Raw genomic sequence first — 27,322 nt, 5'->3', positions numbered from 1 at the left:
ACAAAAACATTAAGAGGCTTTCAGATCAGCAGATCACAATGCAGTAACGATCCTATTTTTGACTTTTGTAGTTGTGAGTTTAAATCGTACTACAACATTGTCTCTGGGTAAACAACGCCCCCCCCCCAATCAATGACAGTACTCTGGCTCAAATTTTCATATATGCTTTGTTTGCCAAACAATTCAGCATTAACTTGAATGCTTTATTCAACATGTTACAAACTGTATCAAGTGTTATATTTACACAATATACATCATACAGTCAGTCCACAGTTTGGATTACAGTGTTAAACTACTCATGGCTAACTCATTGCAGTTCACATTTTTGAACAATGAAAGTCCAGGCTGAGAGAAACATGTCTTCTTTTTAGATCCTCAAAATGCTCAAACATATTTGGTTTCCTTCAGATGAAAATGTGACTCTGAAACTACCAAACCTGCTGAGTAAGATGAGGGACAAGCCTCCGTCTTGTTTATGTCAACAGTCCTGTTTATGGCCAGCATTCTTTCCACTTCTACGGTCTGATCTGAGCTACAAGCTTTCACAACACACATCAAAAATATTTTCTCACATGCTATGATATTCAGCTCTGATAGCATATGGCATGCAAGTACACAAAACAAAGTTAATGTATACATTTTTAGATTTTTAAAAATAAAAAAGCATTCCCCCCCCCCCCCCCCCCAATTAGATCTAAATACATTGACACAGTCAATCATATCAGATATTTGTTTCCATAAACTTGCAAATGGAACAGCAGCAGCATTATTTTATATGTATAAAGAGAAAAAAATAAATAAAAAGAAAAGGGCACTTTATGGCATCAAATATGGCAGTGGGGTTCCAGTGGACGACAGCTTTCACACATCTCTGGACACTGGTCTCCTCTCTGCTGTCTGACAATACTGATTTGGCATGAAGAGATAGTTCAGTGCTACCAGAAGGCACATGATTTGTGACTGCTTCCAAGTATTAGACAAGCTTGTGCAGATGCTTAAGTAACATAGCTGACTTCTGGCTTTGCGTTTGAGCATGCAGCATTAGCTTCAGTAACTCAGCTGCTTTAGAAGACGCTTCTCTGCCACAGATGATGCAGGAGAAATGAAAGAAAACCCTTTCCTGCATTTAAAACTGAAATATGTTTCTAACTTCTTGTCAGAGTGTTTGGTCAGTTTATTTCCCACCAACCTGAGACACTATGAGTCATAGTGGTGTTTGTGAACGAAGAGGAGTTTAATTTTAGTTTATCAGAAGCTTTAGATGGGTGTGAATTATTTAATAGCTTAAAAAATTAAAACTGAGTTTTCCAGGTCTTTTCTGTCAAATCTTTTCTGGGTTTTCAGTATGATGATGTTTTGTTGCAGCAAAGTAGGCATGAGCTCAGCACCACAAAATGCCATCACGAAGCTCTTCAAAGTTTCTCTCGATTAAACCAGTCAGGAAAAGAAAATAGCTTGCTTTCCCATACTGATGCTTCCTTTTACATTGCACCAACTGGGGACACAATTAGAGGTAAATCCAGCACTGGGCTTCTCTACAACAGTCCTGTCCAGAGATTGTAGCAGGCAGTGTTGATGACAGACTCCAGGTGATGGTACATGGACACCAGCTGAGGAGGAGGACTACCACTGGCTTGTGGCTGAGATGGCAGCGGCTCCCGAAAAACAACTTTTAAACTCTGCGACAAAAAGGAAACGTAAAAGAACCATTGCAAACAAGTTTGCACTTGCATCACATGAAAATGAAGAGTGCGTTTATTCCAACCTACCGTTTTTCCAGCTTGGTTGTCCAAAAAGACCAAAACAAAGCAGTCAGTGAACTTCTGGTTCAGAACAGCCTGAGGTGAAGGTGACAGAAATGAATGGATTAACAAGATATACTAAAACATAAATATGTTTGCCATCTCAGGTTGCAGGAGGTTTCATGGATTCTAGTCACATTTCATTACTATGATCAAATTTACAAGTAGCCAACAGCTCGGGGAAATTCCTGTAATTTACGCCACTACTTTTTTTCACACAATCTGAATCCTGCATTTTAAATAATGATTCAGCTAGTTTATAGATTTTACGGACAAACGAGTCACCCTCATCATGCAAAACACACAAAAACATGCATGTGATGCAGCCTTCAAGTTAAAGATCAATGTTGCTGTTAAAGAAGGAAAAAAAGCTGTCGTGTGCTCGGTTAAGGTGTGTTCTATAATAACGATATCTAAAATGCAGATCAGACAAAATGATGAAATAACATTCAGTGTCTTTGATGATTATATTGGCTCTATTAATAAAGTATAAATACATTACAGTAATGAAGCAATGCACTGAAAAACATTTTAATAGAAGCATGTTCACTATGGTGTTGTACCAAACCCTTTTTTGGTTGTTTGGAAATTTTATTAGTTTGAGTTCTTTAAGATGGATCTCTTTGTTTGCTGAATATTAATAGTTAACCTGATCAACAGTCAGTGGTTGTAGCTTATTTCACGCTTTACTGTTTCATTCGGTAACAGATGGATATTGTGAGCATAGCAGTCAAACACACACGCATTGCTAGGAGTCATGACAGAATGAGGTCTGACATCAACTATGAGTCTCCTGGGAAAAGATGTTGACTTGATGTTCTCTAAAAACTTTAAATATACGTGTCTTCATCAGTGGTGCATCCAAGGCATCCGTGCCATGGACGCTGAAGCATGTCAAAGTCATCACACAGTCAAAAAAGATGTAGTTATGAATCTGAGCGAGCTGTGAGGTCATTGACACTCAGGGGTCAGTCTTTGGACCTCTTCTGTTCACCTTGTATGTGCTTCATTTGGGTCAAATAATACAGAATTTTAACAATCACATTTATGCAGATGATACACAACTTTATGTGTCCTTGTCACCAGATGACTGCAGTCCACTAGACTTACTATTTTCAGTGTTTGGAGCAAATAAACACCTGGATGAGAGAATTCTTTCCATTTAAATGAAGAAAAAAACTGAGATTATTCTGTTTGGTGGCAAAGAGAAGAGGGTCATTGTTGGTAAACACCTGGAGGCTCAAGCTCTTAAAACTATTAATCAAGTCTGTAACCTTGGAGTGTTGACAGACTCAGATCGGACTTTCAGCCGCCACATTAAAGCTGTCATTAAGAAACTTTTTACCAACTCAGAAACATCAACAGAATTAATAGTTTGGTCTCCCAAAAAGACGAGGAGAAAGTCATCCATACATTTATCTCTTTAGACTGGATTACTGTAACGGTCTTATAATAGGACTTAATAAAGAGAGCAACTCATCCAGAATGCTGCTGCTAGAGCTTTAACTAGGACTGAGAGGTCTGAACACATCACACCAGTTTTAACATCTAAACTGGCTTCCAGTCAGTCAAAGGACAGATTTTAAAACCCTGCTGATTGTTTACTTATGTAATCTTGAAACATCGGTCATGGTGCATGTTGACCGGTCAGTCTCTCAAAAACAAGGAAGAAAAAAAAAAAAGAAAAAAAAAAAGAAATCTCACCAGATACTGGATGCCGTTGTCATCAAAGTGTCTGCAACTCTGAGGGAAGCGGTTCAACAGGACTTTAATCAGACTTTGGTACCAGGCTGGACTCATGGTGAGGAAACAGTCCTGCAGGAATACACACTCCAGTCAATCATCACATTTTCTATTAAAAGGCTGTGTTTCATGTTGCTTTTATAACACTTTCCTTCAAAGGAAAATATTCCAACTGATCACTACAGGAAGATATTTTAAATAGATGTGGTTTTCATTTGATTAACACAGTCCTGATATAACCTGACAGTCTGAGTCTGAGCATTTCTGATCTGATGTTACATTTCACTTTGCTGAGCAGAAAAGGACAGTGTTGGTTTTACTGAATTTGCTTTTGGCACTGAAGTGCCGAACTGCATTTGCCAAACATCAGATTTTAATTCTCACAGGTTTGATTTAGTGTAGAAATCTTTCATCTTAATCAGTTAATCACCAATATTGTTTGGCTAATCAGTCTGATTGGAGGTAGTTCTTTAAAAACCTAGGTAAACTGTGTTTTATTATCCAGTTTAGACAACTGGGATCAGGGAAAAGACTGGAAGCTGATTGATATTTCTCAAAAATTTTAATTCATGAATTTGTGATTTGCTATTTTTTCTTTTTATGCACCATGTGTAAATCTTGAAATTGTTTATGTAAAGCAGTTTTAATTGTTATATACATGAAAATGAGATGTACTAATCAACTTGCTTTAACCTATAAGAAATGTTTGAATGATGCTTATTTGTTCTGAAAATTATAATCTTAACACCAATGTCTTCACTTGACCTTAAGCCGGACTTCGAGAGCAAAATCTGAAAAATAATGAATTGAATAATGCTGTAAAATAAGAGTTTGAGAGAGATGCTGCATGTAAATTCACTTAACTGCTGACTATCACACAGTGTAGTATTTAAAGGGTATGTTGAGCAATGCAGACGAGTACTCCACTTCCTTAATATAGACTTTGGTCCTTGCTGGTCTTTAACAATCACAAGGTCTTGTGTCTTGCAATAAATGAAGTGGTAGTGGACACTGTGAATGTGTTCCAGTAATACAGGTGGTCCTTAATCTATGGGTATGGAACTGCAATAGTTGTTTACTAAAGACATTAAGGGTCACAGTTTTACTCTAATATAGGTAGAATCTTACCAGCTGAGGGTCGATCTCTCCCACTGAACGACTGTGCACAGCTTCCAGCAGCTCCTCCAGCTCAGTGAATGACAGCTTGGCCAGTTTCAGTTTGTCCAGGGCCACGTGCTCTCCGTGGAACAGTCTCCTCCACAGGTTATCTCTGCGGCAGTGCCCCATGGCCTGTTCCACGCTTGTCTGGATCTGTCTGCGTGCGGATGCCACCTCATTGTTGAGCAGGGGGAACAGTGGGGAGGCGTAGAGCAGCCCCTGGCCCTCAGGTCTACCTCTAGTCAGAGGGTAAAACTCATTTCCGTCACTAGGAGCAGAGACAGTGGTAGCCTCACATGGCGTTTCCTCCCAAAGGTCCTGATCATCTCCACGGGACCCGGTTGACTCTGTTCGATCTTGAGGTAGTTTACTACTCAGTTCGTTCGGATCACGGTAGATCTGAGGAAGCTTCTTAAAGCGGCGCATATCAGCAGTGAGGCGGGGAAACAGCTCCCTCTGACTGGTCATTATTACATAGAAGCGCAACCTACATACAAACATTTATAAGCAATTAAAGGCACATTAACTTTTGCAGCTTTACCAAGAAGTTAGATTTCTTTATAATGAGAATGATATCTGTAAAGCATTTTGACAAAATCATAAATTTTTCTGTCTGCAGAAGGACTGACCTGGATGGTGGATGGGTGTCAGCCCACTGATGTTAAATATGAAACCTAAATAAGCCCCTACATGTAGTAGCTGAGGTTGGTGTTATAATAATCCTGTGATTTGCTCTTAGTGATCATTTATCAGTTTTAACAATATAAAGAATTCTATCATTTGATCAGAATTTCTTCTTACCTCAGCAAATGCCTCTCCACATCGGACTGCTCCTCAAATGGAGCAGCATTATGGCACACCACCAGGGACACATCAAAATCATCATGGTGGTGCAGACCTTCCAGGTCCTTGTAAGAGCCCGAACTACATTAAACCACAAAAAAAAAAAAAAAAGTGAGGTGGCTTGGTCAGTTAGATTCTACTCATCAAAGAATGGATCGGATGTAACTTCACCTGTTCCAAAGAGCTACCAGCGCGTATTCATGAAGGTCTGGCAGTCCTTTCTTGTTATCTGTAGCGGCTGTAGTTCTGGACATGCGGAGCGGCTTCATGCCATACGTGCTAGCATGATCAGTGATGTAGTTGTAGAGCTGGTGCGCTGTTATCATTCCAGTAGAGATGGAAAAGCTCCCTGATTTACAAAAGGATCCAAAAGTATTATATCACAGATATTTAAGTTTTGTCTAATCAGAGCCTTAAATACTTAAAATCTTTGAAACATTTACCATTAAATGTCTATTTTATTCTGCAGCATGTATGAGACTATTACTGACACCGTCTTAAATACAACCACAGAACAGAAGCAGCAACGTTTAACATACATTTTCTCCTCGTTATCTCTAATGGTCTGAATTTACTTTCTTGGTGATAGATAACTTCTATTGCTGAACTTTACAAGCTGCTCAAGTAACAATGTCAACTAAATGGGCACAGTCTTGATGGCTGGGTTTCACATGACATCACATCCTCCATGACGTACATAACTCGCAAGAAGAGGTGGTCAACGTATCTCATCCGAGAGCAGAGTGTGTGATGAACATGTTCTTCCTTACGTCCTTCTCTGTAAGCTTCTGCTGGGTTAAAACCCAGGAGTCGACTGGGGCTGCCAACCAAGAGATCAACAACAACTGAGTTGAGTTCATTTTAAATTTAACTCAGGTCTTTGACAATTTAATTTAAAAAAAATCCTACAACTCTTTATAACGGAGATGACACAGACGGGGCTTCTTTAAAGGTCATGGAATGAGTAAAACAGCTGGTAACTTTATTTACACTAAACGTGTAGCTGACACTATAAAAACATCAAAACCTGTAGTTACTAGCTGCACTAACTGAAATGATGCAGGATTTGCCCTGATCTCAACTTCATTCATTATCCTAACCGCTTAGTCCGATTAAGGGTCGCGGGGAAGCTGGATCCTATCCCAGCAGTCTTTGGGCGACAGGCAGGGTACATCCTGGACAGCTCGCCAGTCCATCGCAAGGCCACACACACAGAGACAAACAACCATTCACCTATGGGCAATTTAGACTAACCAATTAACCCAACATGCATGTATTTGGATGGTGGGAGGAAGCCGGAGTACCTGGAGAGAACCCACGCATACATGGGGAGAACATGCAAACTGCACACAGCTGTCCAAGCCTCGCCTCATCCTAGCATCGAACCAGCAACCTTCTTGCTGTGAGGCCACAGTGCAGCCCCTGATCTCAACTTTCATTCATTCATTCATTTTCTGAACCGCTTAATCCAATTCAGGGTCACGGGGAAGCTGGAGTCTATCCCAGCTGGCTTTGGGCGACAGGCAGGGTACACCCTGGACAGCTCGCCAGTCCATCGCAGGGCCTGATCTCAACTTCTTTCACTCATTCACACACACACACACACACGCAAAGTCCTACGCTTCCAAACCTTTCCATGCTTTTAACTGCTTGGCTGAGTAGGAGCTAGCCCGAAGCACCAAGCCGTTCCACATACTGAGCGACTGAACTGAGACAACTCAACTCTCCAACTCAAAGCTTAAATTTTCTAAAATTAAAAATACTTGAACGTGTCACATCTTCTCTGCACAACTTTCGACATTTTGGTTCATTTGATCACCGCTCTGTTTGCTTTAAGTACATGGGCTTGCAAAAGTCATGTGACTGAAACCCAACCATTAAAACTAAACCTGGTACTTAACCAGCCATTATGGTTTTTGGCTTAGCCATGCTACTCATGATTTCCCTACATGGGATTTTGACCTTGCTGTTTTAAAGATGCCTTCTTCAAGTCAAACCCTCGCCGTATCCACCTACAGATTTTTATTGAACCTACTGCCAGATGGTACAGCTTAACACCAAAGTCACCTTGAAACACATGATTGCGGCCAAATTTGGGAATATCTGGGTGATGGGAGATGAAGTCATCCAGGAAATCCGTGAGCTGGTAGCCCTGGCGCAGTGTCATGTGGCAGCCAACCAAGTACTGGTGAACCACTCGCAGGTGAAAGTCGTAGCTGAAGGAGTGAACATGCATCAGGTCCCGCACCTTATCACACTCCTCAGTGAAGAGCATGGAGAGCTACAAGACAGGGTTTCACACAATCAGTCACACAACACAAGAGGTCACACACCCTGCAGAGTTTTCTCTGCTACATGAGATACTCTTACTAACAATGTTGATTACACACATCCTTCTGGAAAAACTTAGGACACAAAATGGCTAATAGTTTAATCATCCACAGAGAAACCTGCTTTGCGTGGGAAAACACTGCCTTTCAAGGTGCTCCACATATTGACTGCATTGTGCCCAGCACCTTCAAGATGTTGCTGTTTGCCTTCCATCGCAGGCCTGAGTGAATTATTTTTCAATGAAACAGTAGCAATTCATTTAAATCCAACATCAAAAAGAGTCTGACAAAAGCAAGAATTTCAAAGAAAAAGGTCTGCAGTAAGATGCTGTGGCATGCACTTCATTACAGAACAATGAGTTTACAAGGGTAGCTTCACCTGCATTTACTTTAATCTGGGCCACTTGCTTGGAGCACGCACACGCGCACACGCACACACACGCGCGCACACACACAAGTTCAATCAGAACAAGGAGGAAAGTAGAGACTGCAATGCTCTTTTTACAGAGGCTACAGGTCGCCATTTTATGAGAAGTATAAAACATTCCCACACGATTTCCTGACTTTACACTTGCCCAGAGAGTAGCTAAAGGGAAGTCTCACTAGCCTCACAACATAAGAAAAGAGGGAGGAGGAAAATTCTTTTGACAGAGTAAAAGGAAAAAGAAATAACCAAGAACTTTTTTCTGCTGAGCGGCACACAAAGCAAAGGCGATCTCTCAGCTTTATATCCATCACTAAGACTAAGATTCTTTGAAGCTTGTAGGATTTATACTGGCTGAGCTGTATGCACGGTTCCTGTTCTGGTTTATTCAATGCCTGCATAATTTTGGCAAGAAAAAAACATGTTGAGCTGTAAGACTGTAGCTTACGAGCTTTTAAACTGCCCTCACTGCAAGAGTAGTTAATGGGAATAGCTAAATTGATGGGAAAGGCTATAATCACTCATATGAGAGAAAAAGAACATAGAAAGTGAGTTCATAGAGGTGGACAAGATCCGCTGTGATAGGAAAGATTAAAAGAATGTCAGACTCTGGTGGAATAAACTTCCTTGAGAAATTCCATTTGAAATTAAACTGCGCAGAAAAGATTTATATTAGTAAAGAATAAATAAAGAAGTTGACGTTACAAGAAGATCCTTACAAATTACAAATGAACCTTTGTTCATAGATAAAAAAAAGCGGAAAACTGGTTGTAAAAGTCAGCACTCAATGATGACTACTACAACCAGTTGTAAAACTGAAGTTCAGCATGTAAAACAGGGGTGTGCAACACCGGTTCTTCGGGGCCGCAGTTCTGCAAGTGTTAGGGAGTTTCCCTGCTGCAACACACCCACTTGCAGGACTGCGGCCCCCAAGGTCCAGAGTTTCCCATCCCTGATGTAAAACACCTTTCTGAATGGACAGCGACATATCACAAATCATACTGCGAAGTCTGAGGGAAGCTGGTTTTATTGTTTATGATTTCAATGAAGGTCCTGAATGTAATGTTAATTTTGAAGATGGATGACAGCTTGTGAACTTCTGCAAAAAGCTGAGCTATTAGCTTTATGCTGCCCCCACCCTGTTTAATCATGTTGTTTAATCATGTTAGTTGGCTATTTCATGTTTGTCTCCATCACTGAATGCAAATTTGCATCACTGAAAACAACTAAGTCTGGTAGCGTATAGTAGATACCCTGTAGCAGTCAGATGGTCTGACAGTAGACCTAACATCTATCGATCTATCATAAGTAGCTGGTAGGATGATGTGAAATTAACCTGAAATGATCTAAGATGATATTTTAATGAACAGATTCATTTTTAACTTCATTTTTACTTTGTCATCCATCTTCAAAAACCTGACCTGTCCTTTGGTCCACATATTAAGCAGGTTACTAAAACAGCCTTCTTTCATTTACGTAATATAGCCAAAATTAGGGACATTCTGTCTCAGAGTGATGCAGAAAAACTGGTTCACGCTTTTGTTACTTCGAGACTAGATTACTGTAACTCTCTATTACTGGGCTGTCCTAAATATGCCCTGAAAAGCCTTCAGCTGATCCAGAATTCTGCAGCCAGAGTCCTGACCAGAACCAGCATGAGAGATCATATTTCTCCAGTTTTAGCCTCTCTTCATTGGCTGCCTGTTGAATCTAGAATAGAATTTAAAATCCTTCTCCTTACATATAAAGCCCTCCACAACCAGGCACCACTATATATCAAAGACCTCATTGTTCCTTATATACCAAGCAGAGTACTTCGTTCGCAGACTGCAGGCTTACTTGTGGTTCCTAGAGTCTCAAAGAGCCGAGCAGGAGGCAGAGCCTTTGGTTATCAGGCCCCTCTCTTATGGAATAAGCTCCCAGTTAGTGTTAGGGAAGCAGACACCCTCCCCACCTTTAAGACTAGGCTGAAGACTTATCTTTTTGATAAGTCCTATAGCTAGGGATGGTTAGCATCCCTTAGTTATGCTGCTATAGGTTTAGACTGCTGAGGGACATTTCCTGATACACTGAGCTTCTTTCTTTTTCTCTTTATCTCTTTCTTTTACCCCCCCCATAACAGTGTTGCATCATTAACATGTATGTCTCCTGTCTCAGCAGGTCTCCCTGGCCGGGAGTAGCTGTTCCTGTTGTCTGTTGTCTTTCTGTCCTCTTCCCCCCACACAGCAGAGGCAGATGGCTGCCTGTCCTGAGCCGGGTTCTGCCGGAGGTTTCCTTCCTGTTAAAAGGGAGTTTTTTTCCTTCCCACTGTTGCCAGTGTGCTTGCTCAGGATGGGAGATTGAGTTGGACTCAACTCAATCTGTTGGTTTCCTTATATAGGCTGTTATGAATTGGCCTTCATTATGTTTTCCCCTCTGTCTGTAAAGCGTCTTGAGATGGCATTGCCGTGATTTGATGCTATATAAATAAAGTTGAATTGAATTGAATTGAATTGAATTTCACCATCATTAACCTTATAGGCAACTAAACAAGCAATGTTTGATTTGTTGGCACCATCCACTCCGGTTAGGTGTTAAAACAGTGCATATTTGCAGTGAGGAAAACTTGAGAGTTTCACATTAAATTTTATGATTCTCTTAGTACCTTCTTTTACCTTCACAAGTATGAATTTATATTTATTCAACAGAAACATTGACATTTTCTTTTTGATAAGTGCACAAGCTGAAATTTCTTCAGCAAATGTGTTTCAGAGTGAAAAAGGTTGATTAACAAGTTAAACTGTACTATCATGTACATGACCATTAACTTACAAGTTCAAAATATGACTAATTTTGACCATGAACATTTAATAATCTCGCATTTTCTTTGCTGGCTTTTAAGACCTTTATATGATATGAATTCTACACTCATAAGCACAATGTAATTTTGGTGAAAAGCATATTTGTGTGTAGTTTTACATGCATACACAAGTGAAATGATTAAAATACTTGCAGCTATTCAGAAGAGCTACTGAGAAATGTGTTGGCAATGTACAATACAAGCTGCAGTTATCTGATTTGGAAGATATCACAATATTTGATGTCAAATGTAAACTGTAAAACAGATATACATCTACTGTTCATTAATTATTTTACCTTTCACATTATTATTCCATTAAAATTACATTATTCAAAGTAGTATCTCTCAATTCTTTCATTTACAATACTTCATTTGAAATCTTCAGCAAACCGAGACAAACCCAGGTTAATAAACAGTGGTCTGTGGAAAGAAGAGCAACAGCAGCCCATATTAATAGATTTCTATGGAAATTAAAACATCAATATGATTAAATTAAAATTCAGACCAAAATGGTTAGAACATTATTTGAACAAGTCTGGCAACGCTTGTTTAAAGCAAGAATAGCAGCAGCAGGTAAGCCCAATGTTATCAGAAGGATAACAGTGTTAACCCAGAAATATACTGCAGAGGCAGGCCTGGTCCCTTCTCCAAAAAACAGGAAAAAAATAAAAAATAAAAAAAGCACCAACTGCCTTCCAACCTGACAAAGATGCAGAAAAAATGTACAGTAAATTTTCCACTGAGAGTGCAGACAGAATTGCAATGGATGCACAGACATTTAGCTGAGACTCCCACAACAGCCAAACCAACAAGCACAGAGACAACAGCTTGTTGAAAGTCAAGAAGGAATAGGAAATTATAGACCTGAATTAAAAATAAAACATTGGATCATATCAACTGTAAGACCCTACATTTAAATTTGCTTTTAGTCAACTTGAACGTTATTGTAGCTGTACTGAAACAACACACTAAATTGAACAAAGATACCCATTCATTTCCAAAGAGGTAAAAAGACAGACAAGTAGATTTTGGAAGGAAAAGATCAAGTCTGATGGCAGCAAGCTTGGCAAGGAGGGGTGAAGCCTGATTGTAGTGAGACACCCCTCCTTTGAGAATGGCAGGGACATACCGCACAGTCAGATACTGGTGTGGCATCTGGAAACGGCTTGCAACGAAGTTTGGTGAGGAGGCTGCCCTGATGGAGAGAGGACATGAGGTGGAACTAGGCAGACAGAAACACAGACAGATGGATGGAAAGGAAGACTAAGGATATTCTATTAAAAATGTATTTTGTTTTTCAGGCCTTTTATACAAAATTTTACAGTGCTTACAAAAAAAGAGCAATGGTATTCTATCTGATACGACCAAAACCCATAAATCAGTGGCATAAAAGATATTTTGTAAGAGTGAAAAACTTTATTCTATGTGTGGAAGGTATTACGCCACTGACTAAAGGTTAAGAAACCTAAAACCTAATAACAAGTACAGCAGGTAACAATTAGATATACTATCACTTTAACATCATCAACTTTACATTTAAACCATAAATGAAATAGACATTTGACTCTCTAATATACCTCAGCGGGGTGTCCTGGGACCTGGTCCGAAACAGGGGCAAGGTCTCAATTAATCTGACACATTTTTCAACATCTTTATCATTTCTGCATAAATTCTTTATCTAAGTTAGGAATTAAAATGACCATTAAACAACTTGAACCCTTTTACCTGCTGTTAAACTCTCAGTGCTGTGCATCTCATAAGCTTTTGTAACTCTTGTGCTGAATACAAGTTCTCTTCTAGTGACAAGTACCTCCAAGCACTTGGACCCGTTAGGAATATAGTACCAGATCTGTTGGTGAATACTAGTAAAATGGCTCAATGATGACATCCAGACAGCATCAGTACCAGGTAACATTAAAGAATAATATGAGAGGATGAAGAAAACTCTACAAAACAAAACAGCCCCCTCAAATCCACCAGTAGGGTAGTGATTACTGATGAAGCTAAGTACAATGACAGATAGGTGGAGCTTTACCAAGAGCTATATTCATTGGTAACCTCAGCAGTCTATGCCATTGATCCTTTACTTGTCATGGAGGAGCTTGAATTTGAGCAAACTGAAGATAAACTAAAAGGCAATTAACAATTAGCCTGTAATAAAATGCCTTGCATTTATGGCATTTCTAAAGATCTCATCAAGTACAGCAAGAACGCCCTTTTGCAGCCTCTTTAAGTACTGGTGGAAAGGAAATGTCAAGACTGCACCATGTATAAGAAAAACAGTGACAGAAAATAATTGAAAAAGAACTGCGGCATCTTCTTTCTGAACATCACGACTCTGTCCATGTTACAAACATGTGCCGCCAGAAACTTGTCGAGTGTGTCTACTCAGAGTCCTGGTGTGGCTGTCAAGCTGAACGTTCTGCAGTGCACAGGATCTTCTCCTATTCTCAGCTGCAGGAGACATGTTGCTTTTGTTAACCTTGCCAAGACATTTGATCTGGTCAAACTTATCATTCCAAACACTGGATTCCCAAAAAACTAAACTTAATGCAAAGATTGACAATTGCATTGGCAAGGCCACAACATGAGGCCAACTCACCACTCGTGTGTGGAAGAACTCAAAACTCACAGTTCCAACTGATATGGCAGTATACAACGCCTCCATCATCAGCAATGCCAGCAAAGCATAGACATCTAATAACAAGAGTAAAAGAGTAGAAACTGAACACTTTCCATATGAACACTTTCTCTCCATATCAAATGGAGACGGAGTATCCAACAGATAGATTTCTGTTTCCAACAGTGTGCTGCTGAGACAATGCAGGATGCGCTGGCAAGGTCACATGCACCACATGGAAGATGGCGATAACCCAAAGAGCATTCTGTGAGGTGAACTAGCCTCCGGCAAGAAACCTCTCGGCTGTCCCACGAAGTGCGACGTGTAAACCCCGGATATCATTACAGAGAGTTGGGAAGATACAGTAGCTGAGGGCAATTAATGGTACAACATCCTTCAGAAGTACCTCAAGTTACATTAAGACTTTGGCTGAGGAAATAAGAACCAGACACAAGGTGTGGACTTGCAGAAACACTCTTTCAACCAGTTAAACCAGTAGTCGCTGCAGCAGAAACTGTCATTCAGCCAAAGCTGATACCGTTCAAGAGACGCTGACATAACTTAACACGGCCGCAAAATCCAGTCAACTGATTGACAGGCTTGTTCTTAACTTTCTATGGTCTGTATTTATTGCTACTATTGTTTGTTTTTAAGCACATTAAAACATCTGATGCATGAAATAGTTTGAGTCATTTTAAATTTCATCACTGCCACTTTTGTTCTTGTCATGCAGTGAAGGGCTTCTTCCACCTCTGATTGTACCACAAATCTGCAAAGCACAAGTGGTGTTGGCCACATACATTGTGAATATAGATTTGAACTCATGCAGTGATCTGTCTCTCAAATATTTTGGGCTTATCTTTGTTGCTTGTTTTTGGTCTTGTTACTACTAATTGTTTAATTGTTTCTTTCTTTCTTGATATACTATATGTTGAGGCTGAACAGGGCAGGGGGAAGAGAAGAATAATTGTGCAGCTTCTTGGTGTAATGGTATAGCTTCTATTTTCCAGAATGCAGGCTCAGTGCCCTCAGTTTTTATCAGTGTCTTTTCAACAGACACTATTCAGTTCAATTCAGATTATTTTGTATCGCGCCACATTACAACAAAGTCATCTCAGGACACTTTACAGACACATCAATTCAACACCAAGCTGTTGCTCCAAGAAAGCCAAAACATTCTTACTTCTGTTACTCTTGCATTTCTAAAGCAGTCTAACAGAAAGGTCGAATCCATGTTGAAGGAGCAACAGTAAACAAAAAATCCCAGCACTCAGATGACCAACGCAAAAACTGCTGCGTCAACAAACTGACTAATGACATAGTTACTAACACATCACTTAAAGGGGTGCTATTATGGTATTTGGAGTTTTCTGAGCTTTCTACAGTGTTAGTGTTGAATCCTCATCAGACATGTGAACGGCACAGTTTTTTATCACCTAAACGCACGTTTGAGTTTCAGTTTGAGTTCCAGCATGCTCTCCGTTCGGTTTCCATGGTGACGAAAAACGCGATGTTTTAGAGAGTTTTTTCTACTTGGAAATCCTTGTGACGTCCCGGGGGATAAGGTTCGGTGATTGGTTACCTTCTACTGGTTAACAAGGGCATGTACAAATACATCAGACGGGTGGAAAACGTCGGATAAAGTTATTTCCAACGATGGCTGGTGAGTTTACCAAAGAGAGACATCCTGCTGCATTTGTTGCTGTGGGTTGCTGTTTTCCACTTTGTTTTCAGGGTCTGATTCAGGTTCCAACATGTAGGGCTGTATGCTATGTGTTCACATTGTATTTTGTTTTTTTTCATTGAGTTCATACTAGTCTAATCCTTCTGTTTATGAGATGTTACAATGACGGCGAAAGCAGTTGCGGTGCGCGCTCCCGATGTAGCGCGGTGGCGGGAGGCGGGGCTTAATGCGGAAGAGTCTCAATCCACTCGTTTTGCCCACAGGCTGATCTGACAGCCTACGGAGAGGGTCGGTCTGAAGTAAATAAAGCCATTTGTGACAATAACTCGATCAATCCCAGCCCTTCTGGTCTCAGAAATAAAAATAAATTAGCCTGAAATGCACATAATAGTTCCACTTTAACTGCTCTGATTCGTTTATGGCAGATATTACTGACTTCATATTTTAACTATGAATGCAATCATATCCTTTCAACCTGCATTTGAACACATAAAAAAAAAAAAAGACAAATGAATGGACACAATACACAGATGAACAGAGAAGAGGATGAAACAGCAAACGTAATGATCACACTTGTTGGTGATCAATTTACTGGACAGTGACCTGCTCCAACCACAGCTGCGCTCAGTCATATATTTTCATAACTTTGTGTATTTACACACAACATCCAGAAAGTTTCAGGGTGCAACACATGTTTTAAAACAGCTTTAAATAAAATAATAAAGACAGACATTAAAAAACAAAAACAAAAAAAAACTGTACCGTAGGGATCTAGATGCAGCCTGCAGTTTAGCGATCATTGCTGGCCAACTCAACAAAAAGCATATCATGCTGTATGTAGAATAATGCACCTGCTACATGTAGGCTCACAGCAAGTAAACATAAACAAATCATGCTAAGAATATAAAACATAAGAGTTATTTTAGTAAAGTGACTAAATACCAATAGAAAGGGTTTTTAATAATATACAGTATTACATATTGATGCCAATGGTGTTTATTACATGCTGCACCTTTAAAAAAAATTTTTCCACAGCAATGATTATGTGTCACCACAACTGTAACTACTAAAAGACTGATGGAGTGGGAACTGTCAGCAATAACTGAAATAAAATTAAAAAAAATTCCATAAATGACCATTTAGCTGAAAAACAGAGCTGATTGCACCATTACATAATCCCAGAATTGGCTCTGAAGACAAAGTCCTGGAAAATACACCAAATGCTGTTCATCTTTTCAAACCAATCAATAGTTTGATCAGCTTTTGTGAGGGATGGCTTTGTTTTCTGATTTAATTTTCAACTATGTTTAAATTGAATCACAGCTTCAATAAAATATCAGTAGCATTTATTTCAAAATAGGACTTTATAAACTTGTTTAAGCAAGGTCTGTGGGAACTTATAAACACCCCAGAGTTTTATCTGTTATTTCCCAGTGGGAAGAGTGTCACCTTCTGTAACTTTATAGCTGAAAAATGCTTTAAGCCAATTAACTGTGTTAATTTCAAAGATTCATTTCTCAAACTGATAAAAAAAATAAAACCCAAGAATTCATGTTAATCCATAAGAGAAATATACATATGTTGAGCCAACTTAAAGTCTGTCCAAAGATATTAAAAGCTCAACTTTCTGAAAAAACCCTGAATCAATGTGAAGCTGTACTGGACTCCACTGATATACAAATGAGATCAACCAGCCTGTCTTACTCTCTCTCTCTGTCTCTTTCTCTCGCTCACTCTCTCATACACACACACACCCACATACACACATTTATGTTGTTTTGTACTGTATATTCTTTTTCATGTTCTCTCTTATTTTACCTGCAGAAGTGCAGAGTCATGCATTTACCTGGGAGTTGACCGTCTGGCCCATAGGAATGCGGGAACACTCCAGCGCATACTGCTTCACACAGAAGTAACACCCCTAGGAGATGAAGACACAGGAACATTCCTTCTGAATGGAAAAGCAATGAATGGAGAAAATGTCCTGAATACTGGAGATACATTGCAATAGAATCTATCTGGATGAAAGGTAGCCATCCCTGTGGCATTTTCTTCACTGATATATATTTTCTTGGTCACTGGCAACCTTTATGTAAAGGTTGTGTGACAAGAAAGTGGTTAGAGAGAAGAGATGACATAAAGCAAAGGAACACAGTTGGGACTTGAACCTGCAAACTGAATTAATGAGACTTTTAGCCTTCCATCACTTCACTTTACAGAACTTGTAACTTCTTGTCCAGCATGTGCGCTCACACCAGCCGAAGATATACTTTGTGTTTATTGCTGCAAAAATTATGTGAGGCAGCTGACCATGAGACTTAATTAGAAAAAGATTTGTCAACAATATTCTAATTATGATAAATGTTCTGTCATTTACAGACAAATGAAGCAATCCTTGTTACTATTATTCAAATTGGTTTTGTCTCATACTGACATCATGGCTGTCAGCATGTGACATCTCTATACAAGGTCTGGAGTGGTCAAGACAATTATATCTACTCTTTTTACGTACTGCATCAAATTCAAAGAGCACCGACATGTTGGTACCGATATCAGCAGATACAGGGATCAAATATGTTGTGAAGAAATATAACAAGTTAGTATAACCACAATAGCTCTAAGTGTTCCTAATGGTGCGAATCTCACCTGAAAAGCCAACTCCATCAACACGATTCCTCCTGGCAGCGCTCTCTGCAGGTGATACGCTGTGGTCGCTGATGCAGCGGTCTGCAAAGTTAATTCACAGAACAATTGTAAAGTCACAGTATTAAGTATTAGAAGGGCCTGGGAGTTAAATGTCTGAAATCAACTCATCCGATAGAACAATACTCCCATCTAAAGAAAACAATCAAGGTGTCCAGACCTGAACCTGACTGAAATGCTGCGATGGCATTCTATCAGGACATAAATAAATACAGTAAACCTCAATGAGCAAAGTAAAAGAGAAGAAGTTACATGAAAGCCTGATAAATCACACAGAAAATCATTACTTGAAGTTATCATTGCTTAAGATGCTTCTGTAAAATAGTGAATGTGTTGTTCTTGTGATTTAAAAAAATCATACAATGCAGTATATTATGGGCTGTTGCACGTTTGGTGTTGTATTCACCTAATATATAAAGAGTTGCTAAAGACCCAATGATTTTATTTTAAGCCTTTCCTATTACAGAACACTTACTGTTACGATTAAATTATATATTTTTTCTCCATGATTGTATTTGCCTGTTTTTGAAAAAGGAGAATTGTGTTTTGAGGATGAACACTAACCTTTGGGCTGTCCTCACTCTTCTGCTTTACATAAGAGAAAGACATCCGTCCTTCTAACGACATGGAGCTCAGCAAGGCAGCTCGAGCACGGGCAATGCTGGAAGCGATGGTGAGCAAAAGAAAGAAATGAGTGGAGATCTGGTCCCAACTGGGACCAATCAACCAACAATATAAAGTCAATCACAAATATGAAACCTAGTCTTAGTCTATTTACAGTGCAGGAATTTCATATATTACATTTTAATGTAAACACTGATCTTATAGTAAAGGTTTTTAATATGTTTAGTATTTTTTTAACTCAATATTATTTAATCTGTTTTCATTTTGAAGGTTCAACCAGGAACAGGAGTTGCAATTCAGCCTTGGCTACAAATCTGTTTGCATACCATTAAGTTCGTATAAATTTATGAAACAATTTTTTATTAATTTGAATGTGTTACATAAACTTAAATACATTTGGGACAGCATTTGTCAAAAGTAAAAAAAAAAAAAAAAAAAAAAAAAGATGACATAAAGAAAGAAAAGAAGGGAAGTACAGAAAAACGGAAGCATTCTTTTTCCTTTTAACTAAAGAATTACAACAAAAACAAAAATCTTTATAAAAAAATATAGAAACTATTGTATTGTTTTCAACTCATATCTTCTATTAAACAGATAGAGCAATCAGGCAGCTTATCTTTTTTTTTTTTTTTTTAATCAAAACAGAAAACTTAAACGGAAGGTGTTCTGCATACACAGAACTAAATAAAAAAACTACTTAAAATTAAAACATAAAGTTAGTCCTTTTTTTTTTCCTGCCATTAAAAATGTTCTGCTTTTATACACATTCAAGCTCCCTGTTGAAGCATTAAAAAAAAACTTGGTTGAGCAAAAACTAATAAATATATAAAAAACGAAACACAAAAATGTATACTTCTAAGGAGAACAGAAGTAAATTTCACCTAAAGACAAGTAATGAATTATAATGATATAATTACAGACCTGCGAGCTGGAGACTGAGGCCGGACCTGGACCAAAATGAAGCCCATGCTCTGCAGATACTGAACGTACTGCTGAAGGAAGTTGCTGGAAATCTCAAGCAGCCAGGGTTCCTCCTTCAGTCGACTGGGAAGCATTTCAGCTGAATCAGTGCTGTAGCTTCGGTCTCGGCCCGAAGCTGTGGAGTCACTTGAGCAATGCCTTTTCTGCCATACATAAATAACAAAAACTGCAAATAACACTTAAACACAAAATCAAACAGGAAACACTTAGCTAGAAGTATGTCAGAGTAAAAATAGTTTGTAGAAGCTGCTCAGACCTGGTGATGTAATCCACAAGGTCCCATAAAATCTCTGAGACACTCCTAAGTAACTAAAACCTCAACTCATGCAGACTCGTTTCTAGAGTCCAGTATTAAGCAAAGACTAAGCAACAATAGTGTGTACGGCTGGTGCACATCAACAGGTTTTAGATAACCAAACCAACAAGGTTATTAAAAAGTATCAACTGTTCACACAGAATTTGGATTGAATAAGTACAATGTCGTCATAGTTTGAATGAACGATGAAAAAATGGAGGCTTGTCGTTATAAATGAACAATGCGATCTTAGTTATACATGCTTTTTTCTAAAGGAAAATACACCTGTCATAAACATGTTCTTTCAAATGTATCAGAAGTCTGGTTATTTCAAATAGAAAGGCGCTTTCTTCTTTCAAAATGATTGTTATTCCAACAGTGTATGGGACACATGCATGAACACTTCAACAATGATCCAGTTAAATGCAGAAAACCAACCTTCGCCAGAGGCTGATTAGTTTGTTCCTCCTGGAACTGTTTACGGAAGATGGGGTCAAAGAGGAGAGGAGTCGCACAGTAATGGACCAATCTTGATGATTGTTTCAGAGTCTCCAAATCTGTCCCCTGTTGAGACAGTCAATAAAAAAAAACAAAAAAAAACAGTTACACTTTACATAGTATGTAAATAAATCAATCAAATTTTATTTAGAAAGCACTCTTCCAATAAAAAGTAATGTAAAGTGCTTTACATAAAAACTATTTTGGCACATATAAAACAATTAGTTAACACAAAAAGTATGACCCATAACCATTTTAAGCCACACACCTGATCATAGTCTTGTTCTCTGTCTAATGCACTCATGCACACACACACAACCCGCCAATAGCCACCCCAACCACATCCCCCCCACACCTCCCACACTGTTTATTAATACAGAAACAAACAACTGGCTTGATGCTGCTGTGAAGAAACGATATCTTGGGGATCTGTTCATTCCAGGAGCCAGTCATTTATGACCACTGAGGCCATGCCACTGGAAACCGCCCAGAACAGGTCATGATGGGGTTCATACCACAGCCATATGGCTGCAGTGCAGGACCCAGACCAGGGTGATCACCACTGCAACAACTATGCAGACCAAGTAGGCATAACCCCTAGTATGAAGGATCATCAGGAGGAAATCACTGGAGTTATAAAACACTAAATTAGACAAAATAAAAGCAAGTAAAGCAACAAAAATAAAATATAAGTAAAAAAATAGTAAAGGAGGATGTACGTGGGTAAGACAATAAAAAAAACAAAACAAAAAAAAACAGAGCCATCTGAATAAGTAGTTATCAATTATACAAATAAATAAAAAAGTCAAATGATTAAAATAAATAAAATAGAAACAAAATCAAATAGAAGTTTAGCTATAAGCTCAACAACAAAGATAGGTCTTGACTCTTTAAAAAAAAAAAAAAAAAAAAAAAAAAAAGAATCAACGGTCTGCAGCCCCGAGTTTTCTGGCAGGCTGTTTTCACAGTCGGGGTTGAGGTGGTGGAACGATACCAGCACTTCATATGATACAGGTTAGGTTTGCATTCATCATCATTCATGATTCTGACTTGGAATACTTACTGATATAGGCATGTTTGACTGTGCCGACCTCTGCTGCCAAGTCACAAATAAATTTTCAATCTTCATCTGTTTCTCCATTTCTGTTAAAACACACACAACCATTACTTAATATCTGCTAGGAGTTTAATGGGCCCATTGGATAAAAACCATATTATTCTCATGATTAGAAGTGCTGCTACCTCTACGCTCAGTCGCTTTGATCTCCAGGAGTTGGCCACCATGTCGGGTCACCGCATCTCCTTCCATTAAGGGTCTGACGGTGCAAACATCCCTCAGAGCCTCGTCAAAGGGAAGCAGCTCAGAGGGGAAGTGGAGTGGAGCGAGACTTCGACCAGAACTTCCCAGCCTGCCCTGCTCTTTACTGAGTAAAGGAGGGACAGCACTGCGCAACAATGCATCAGGCTCCATGGAGGGACTGAGGAAGGGATTAGGATCCTGGAAAAGAAGGATGGACTATAAAGACACAGTAAATAACAGCTCCCTCCACACTATCGTATCATTCCAGGCAACAGCTTTAACCACCAGTCGACCACACAGCCATCTTCTTTCCAGTTAAAAGTAATTCACATTCTAAGCCTACTTTCTTTCCTCCTTGTAGTTTGATGTTTTCTTTTTAAATTAATGTTTACAAGTTAAATGGTAAAAGAGGAAATGATAAGATGGTGAGAAACACTGAAAATGGACTCCACAGTTAAATATTACACAAATGATTTATAGCTAAAACCCTGGTTTGGCATTAAGTAATTCTTCTTAAAATGAGTACTGTAACGATGTGGATATGGAGGGGAGGACCGAAAAGCGGAGACGGGAGCCAGAGATGTGGAGTCAGGATGTTTACTTCCAAAAACCAAAAAACTGAAGGCAAGACAACGCAGGAGGCATGACAAAAACACATGAACTTAACACAACGTACCAGCGATGGGGGACAGAAACCAAGGGGTATAAATACACTGGAACAAAACGAGACACAGGTGAAGTGAATGAACTAAATGAAGCCATGTGAACTAATGAACAGGAAAGCAAAACAGGAACCCAGACAAGGGAACTAAACAAGGAAAACTACAAAATAAAACAGGAATCAGGAACATAGAAAACACAAAACAAGACGTGACGTGTACAGTGTTGAGTTAATGCTTCAAATCTGCATACTCTTTTTCTGTATGTCAATGGAAACTCACAGAGCTCAGAATTGGAGGAAAGAAGGATTTGAATAACTTATGCTGTGTGACTTGCTAAGGTTTCTTATAGTAAATTTCCTGCCAACTGTGCCCGCTATTAACATTATTAACCCATTACCATCCTGCAATCCTGCAGGAACAGAAAAGTCTTAAACCTTTACATTAGTCATGACTGATAACTCCTCCAAGAGGGATCTGCATGAGATTTAAAATAAATGCAGCAAGTGATTAAATACTTTATTCATCCATGAGATAAATCACAGAGAGAGATAAATTTAAAAAAAGAGAAAAAAATTATAGAGAAAATTTATCCCATCCTGTTAGGTCATTCGAAATGTCCGAACCAGTTGTTCTGGGAGGGACTGAAAGCAAAGGACAGTTATTGTTAATGTACTTAACCCTTACAACTCCAAGTCATTAATTCTGTCTATTAATGCCTGTATAATCTCAACCCTTTCATGCACAGTCAAGTAATGAACTTAATTTTTTTTTTCAGGACAACTTGGGCCATCATAATATGTGTTATAAAATGATGCCACATTGATGGATCAATAGTTATGAGTATAAAAACAAAAGAAAAAGCAAAATGGAAATTGAATGTCACAGAATTCAATTAGAAAAAGACACATGTCAACAATGTGGAAGCTTTTTAATTTTTAAATATGTTTCTCTCACGCCTTGGCTATCAGGAGAAAAAGATCCCAACATTTTAACATAAACACAACCAAAAATATTTACATTTTTTCTTTTTTTTCCCTTTCACCTCTTTAGTTACTCGTGCTACTCTTTGAAACAGTTCCTGTCTAGAAATGACACATCTCACACTCCCAGGGGACGGACTGTTGGGTCTGCCTGCTTTTTGTATTACTTTTTTTGTTACCCTATCACTTTGTTTTCGATACTGGAAGACAACTGTTTCAACTCACGCTGATCTTTGGCTGCTCGGATTGGATGTCACCGTCACAAAAACAAAAGAAGAAATCTAAATTTCTTCTTTTCCTATCAGGTCACTAACAGGAGGAATGCATGAATACACAGCCTCCCAAACAGCCAGAGGGTCGCCAGGACCTCCAGAAAAAAGAAGTTAACATTTAAGGTTTAGATGTCCAACAGTGTCTCAGTGTCTTAGGTGTATCTTTAATCATGCATTAATCCAGACTGGTATGTACATGGATGTCTGCATGGTCAGCTTTTACACTCAGACATTATGGCCACATCAACAATGGCCACTGAAAGCATATTACGGGCGTTTCCATTTCTATGATTATCCACAGAATTTTATATTAGTTTATTTACTTTGGTATTATTATTATTATTCCAGTGCACTGTTGTGCGTGTGGTTGCCGTTGAGAAGAACTTTTGGGCAAGTTTGTTCAGTGAAGCAGTTCAGGACACAGATGACCCAGTGTGGCAGAGCTAAGTGCCCCCATGCCCACAGGCCTGCGGATCAAACTGTGCACTGGTGCTCCCTCAGTATCTCATCAGGACCTTGACAGATGAAGCTCTGTTCAGGCAAATTTTCTGCTAATCTGATTCTGCCTTCTGTCCTCACTTATTAACGATGCGATGCTGAAGAGTGAAGCCATTGGAGCGAAAGCTTTGGACTTTCTATTCTTTGAGTTTTGGTTTTTTGTAGTTGAGGGAGGCTGAAGGGGCATTTAACGTCTGTTTCTCTGTTGGAAAATGTGGCTTTAATAAATCCTTCTTTGACAACACTGTGTGTGATAATCTGTCTTCTTTGTAAACTTTGATGTAAAGTCAACTTCATCGCATGCTATAAGTAGGTTATGATTTCATCATTTGCGATTGACCGTGAAAACACACGAGGACTGTTAATGCAAATACAGTTATGGTTAACAGTGTTCTTGAGCACTAATTTATTCAAAACGTCACAATCCCAGCAGCTAGTTTTATTGGATATTTAGAAACAAAAGGAAGTTACTGTTTCCTGAATTTAGGAACCCTGCAGAAAGATGACTGTAAACTAAACATGGATTAAGCCCCGCCTCCCGCCACTGCACTACATTGGGAGCAACTGCTTTCGCCATCATTGTAACATCTCATAAACAGAAGGATTAGGCTAATATAAACTCAATAAAAAAACAAAATACAATGTCAACACATAGCATACAGCCCTACATGTTGGAACCTGAGTCAGACCCTGAAAACGAAGTGGAAAACAGCAACCCACAGCAACAAATGCAGCAGGATGTCTCTCTTTGGTAAACTCACCAGCCATCGTTGGAAATAACTTTATCCGACGTTTTCCACCCGCCTGATGTATTTGTACATGCCCTTGTTAACCAGTAGAAGGAAACCAATCACCGAAACTTATCCCCCGGGACGTCACAAAGATTTTGAAGTAGAAAAAACTCTCTAAAACGACGCGTTTTTCGTCACCATGGAAACCGAACGGAGAGAGTGCTGGAACTCAAACTCAAACATGCGTTTAGGTGATAAAAAACTTTTTTAGAACACAGCTGCATCTGCTTAAACAAGCTCCCTGCAGTAACAGACAAAGCCGTCGTTACTCTGGTTACATAATGCTGCCTCGATTTATACAACCTCCCGCTGATGTGGTGGGATTGCTTTATGTTTTCAGATAGGGAAAAGTTGTGGCGAAATGAAAATATCTCCAATGTGACATGAAAAATTTTTTGAAAGCGTGTAGCATTAAATCGCCTTTCACCAAAAATATGCAAATAAAAAGCAACAAGACTTTTCCTGATTCCTGAAGACTTTTCTTCTTTTGTCTAACAGGTTTCTGCACCATATTTTCAATTTAAGCAGATTGTTTGCAAATGTACACAGAAAGTTAAAATGGTCCACTCATGTTGACAGTGAAAAAACAGACAGAGGTTTACTGATGTTCCTATAAGCTTGATTATAATTATCATATGTTAATACTGTTTTATGGCACAAGCAGATCCACATCAGTGGCTGCAAAGAACATTGCCTCAGATGCTTTGATTTGTCACATTAACTGTGATGAAGCTGAGGAGAATGGCTGTGGCTCAGGAGGACGGCCAGTCGTCGTCCAACTAGAAGGTTGTTGGTTTGATTCCTGATTATGTGCCTATGTGTCCTTAAGCAAGACACTGAACCCTCCATTGCCCCTGCATTATCAGGATATAAGTGTGTGTGAATTTCAGGAATGTGACATGTGATTTGTAATGATAACCACTTGGACTTAAATACCGCTTTTCCAGCCATGCCGCTTTCCAGTCAAAGTCCATTTACCATTTAAGAAATGTAGTGAGGACCATCACACAGGCTGATAGTGGAACAGGTGATGACATAGGACATAAAGCCCTAAACAATCAGCTGTATGACTTCCGCCACAGGATCTATGACTCATTGCAATAGCCTAATTCCAGATGATGCCCTTCTAGACTGATTCCATCCAATCTAACATCTCAGCCTCCTCACCAGCTCCCAATCATATCAGAGTCTTCTGACTAAAACAGAAGCCACCAAAACACCAATTATCACCATTTCTTGTGTCAGCAAAACCATAAAAGAGGTCTTTAACTAATAGCCTTTATTAAACAAGGTTTGTAGCAATGACATCACCAATCTCTTTTCCAAGGGAGACCTGGCCAAGGCCACAGAAAGTGTCTCTAAGTGCCAATCTTCCTCTGTAACAATGTTCTCTGAACAGACTGGACCAAAGTGGAGCTGTACGGTAACAATGCACTGCAACATATTTGGAGAAATTCAAGCTCTTTATACCAACTGCCAAGCACAGTGGTGGAGGCGTGATCATTTAGGCTTTGTAGCCCCAAAACAGGAGACCGTAGAGACATTGAGTGGTTCATGAACTCCTCTGTCAAGCAAAGAGTTTTCTGTCCACAAGCTGGGCTGACACCGGCTCATTTGACAGAGGAACAATTCTTAGCAAAGTGCCAAATCTAAACGAAAATGAAAATTATCCTTGGCTTTTATGACTTCACAAAGAACCCTGAAGTAACCTTTTTTAATTCTTTTTAAATGGTTTTGAAATTGTTTTAATGATGGTTGTTGTGAGTGACTGGATTTATTGTCTGATTTTTGAAGAACCTGTCTGTAAATCAAGTTTCCCATTGAGGACAATAAATAGATTGTAGACTGACACTTGGTATATTTTGTGTTATGAACATTTTAAACAGCAAATGCAAAAACAAAAAAACAAAAAACAATACGAATTCAGAACACAAATGCCTGTTGACCACAACTTCATGTTATCATCGTGTTATGATCTCCCAAACTCTGTCCGCTCTGCAGAGGCCCTGTCTACTTTTAAGAGCAAGCTGAAGACTCAGCTCTTCAAGAAACACTTCAACACTTAGTATAGCTGTATTTGTTGCAAAGTTGGAGAACTTAGCCCAGTTCTTTGCAACAAACATTCCGGTATTATTTTTTGCATTATAAACATAGGTGATATTATGGGGTGGGAAGGGAGTTTAAAAAAAAAAAAAAAAAAAGCCTGTAGCACTTCATGGAAGGACCTGTGTCTAACTGGACAGTCCACTAGCACCTACCTATGATGTCCTCTACT

General features: G+C 39.1%; 1 protein-coding gene across 1 annotated transcript in view; it reads right to left on the bottom strand.

The window, feature by feature from the left end:
- Nucleotides 1-265: 265 nt before the first annotated feature.
- Nucleotides 266-27,322, bottom strand: part of szt2 (SZT2 subunit of KICSTOR complex) — a 68,880-nt gene continuing 41,823 nt past the window's right edge. Inside the window, exons 61-75 of the mRNA XM_079244715.1 lie at nucleotides 21,787-22,042; nucleotides 21,608-21,687; nucleotides 20,485-20,610; nucleotides 19,692-19,894; nucleotides 18,711-18,807; nucleotides 18,090-18,170; nucleotides 17,290-17,364; nucleotides 12,269-12,334; nucleotides 7,614-7,827; nucleotides 5,718-5,895; nucleotides 5,505-5,627; nucleotides 4,674-5,190; nucleotides 3,507-3,617; nucleotides 1,770-1,838; nucleotides 266-1,679 (exon numbers count right to left, since the gene is read on the bottom strand). Of these exons, the coding sequence (XP_079100841.1) occupies nucleotides 1,536-1,679; nucleotides 1,770-1,838; nucleotides 3,507-3,617; nucleotides 4,674-5,190; nucleotides 5,505-5,627; nucleotides 5,718-5,895; nucleotides 7,614-7,827; nucleotides 12,269-12,334; nucleotides 17,290-17,364; nucleotides 18,090-18,170; nucleotides 18,711-18,807; nucleotides 19,692-19,894; nucleotides 20,485-20,610; nucleotides 21,608-21,687; nucleotides 21,787-22,042 (2,340 nt within the window). The 3' untranslated portion in view covers nucleotides 266-1,535. The remainder of the gene's footprint in view (nucleotides 1,680-1,769; nucleotides 1,839-3,506; nucleotides 3,618-4,673; nucleotides 5,191-5,504; nucleotides 5,628-5,717; nucleotides 5,896-7,613; nucleotides 7,828-12,268; nucleotides 12,335-17,289; nucleotides 17,365-18,089; nucleotides 18,171-18,710; nucleotides 18,808-19,691; nucleotides 19,895-20,484; nucleotides 20,611-21,607; nucleotides 21,688-21,786; nucleotides 22,043-27,322) is intronic.

This window comes from Telmatherina bonti (genome assembly GCF_933228915.1).
Source record: "Telmatherina bonti genome assembly, chromosome: 8".
Classification (NCBI taxonomy): Eukaryota; Metazoa; Chordata; class Actinopteri; order Atheriniformes; family Telmatherinidae; genus Telmatherina; species Telmatherina bonti.
This window is presented reverse-complemented; position numbering and strand designations above follow the sequence as displayed.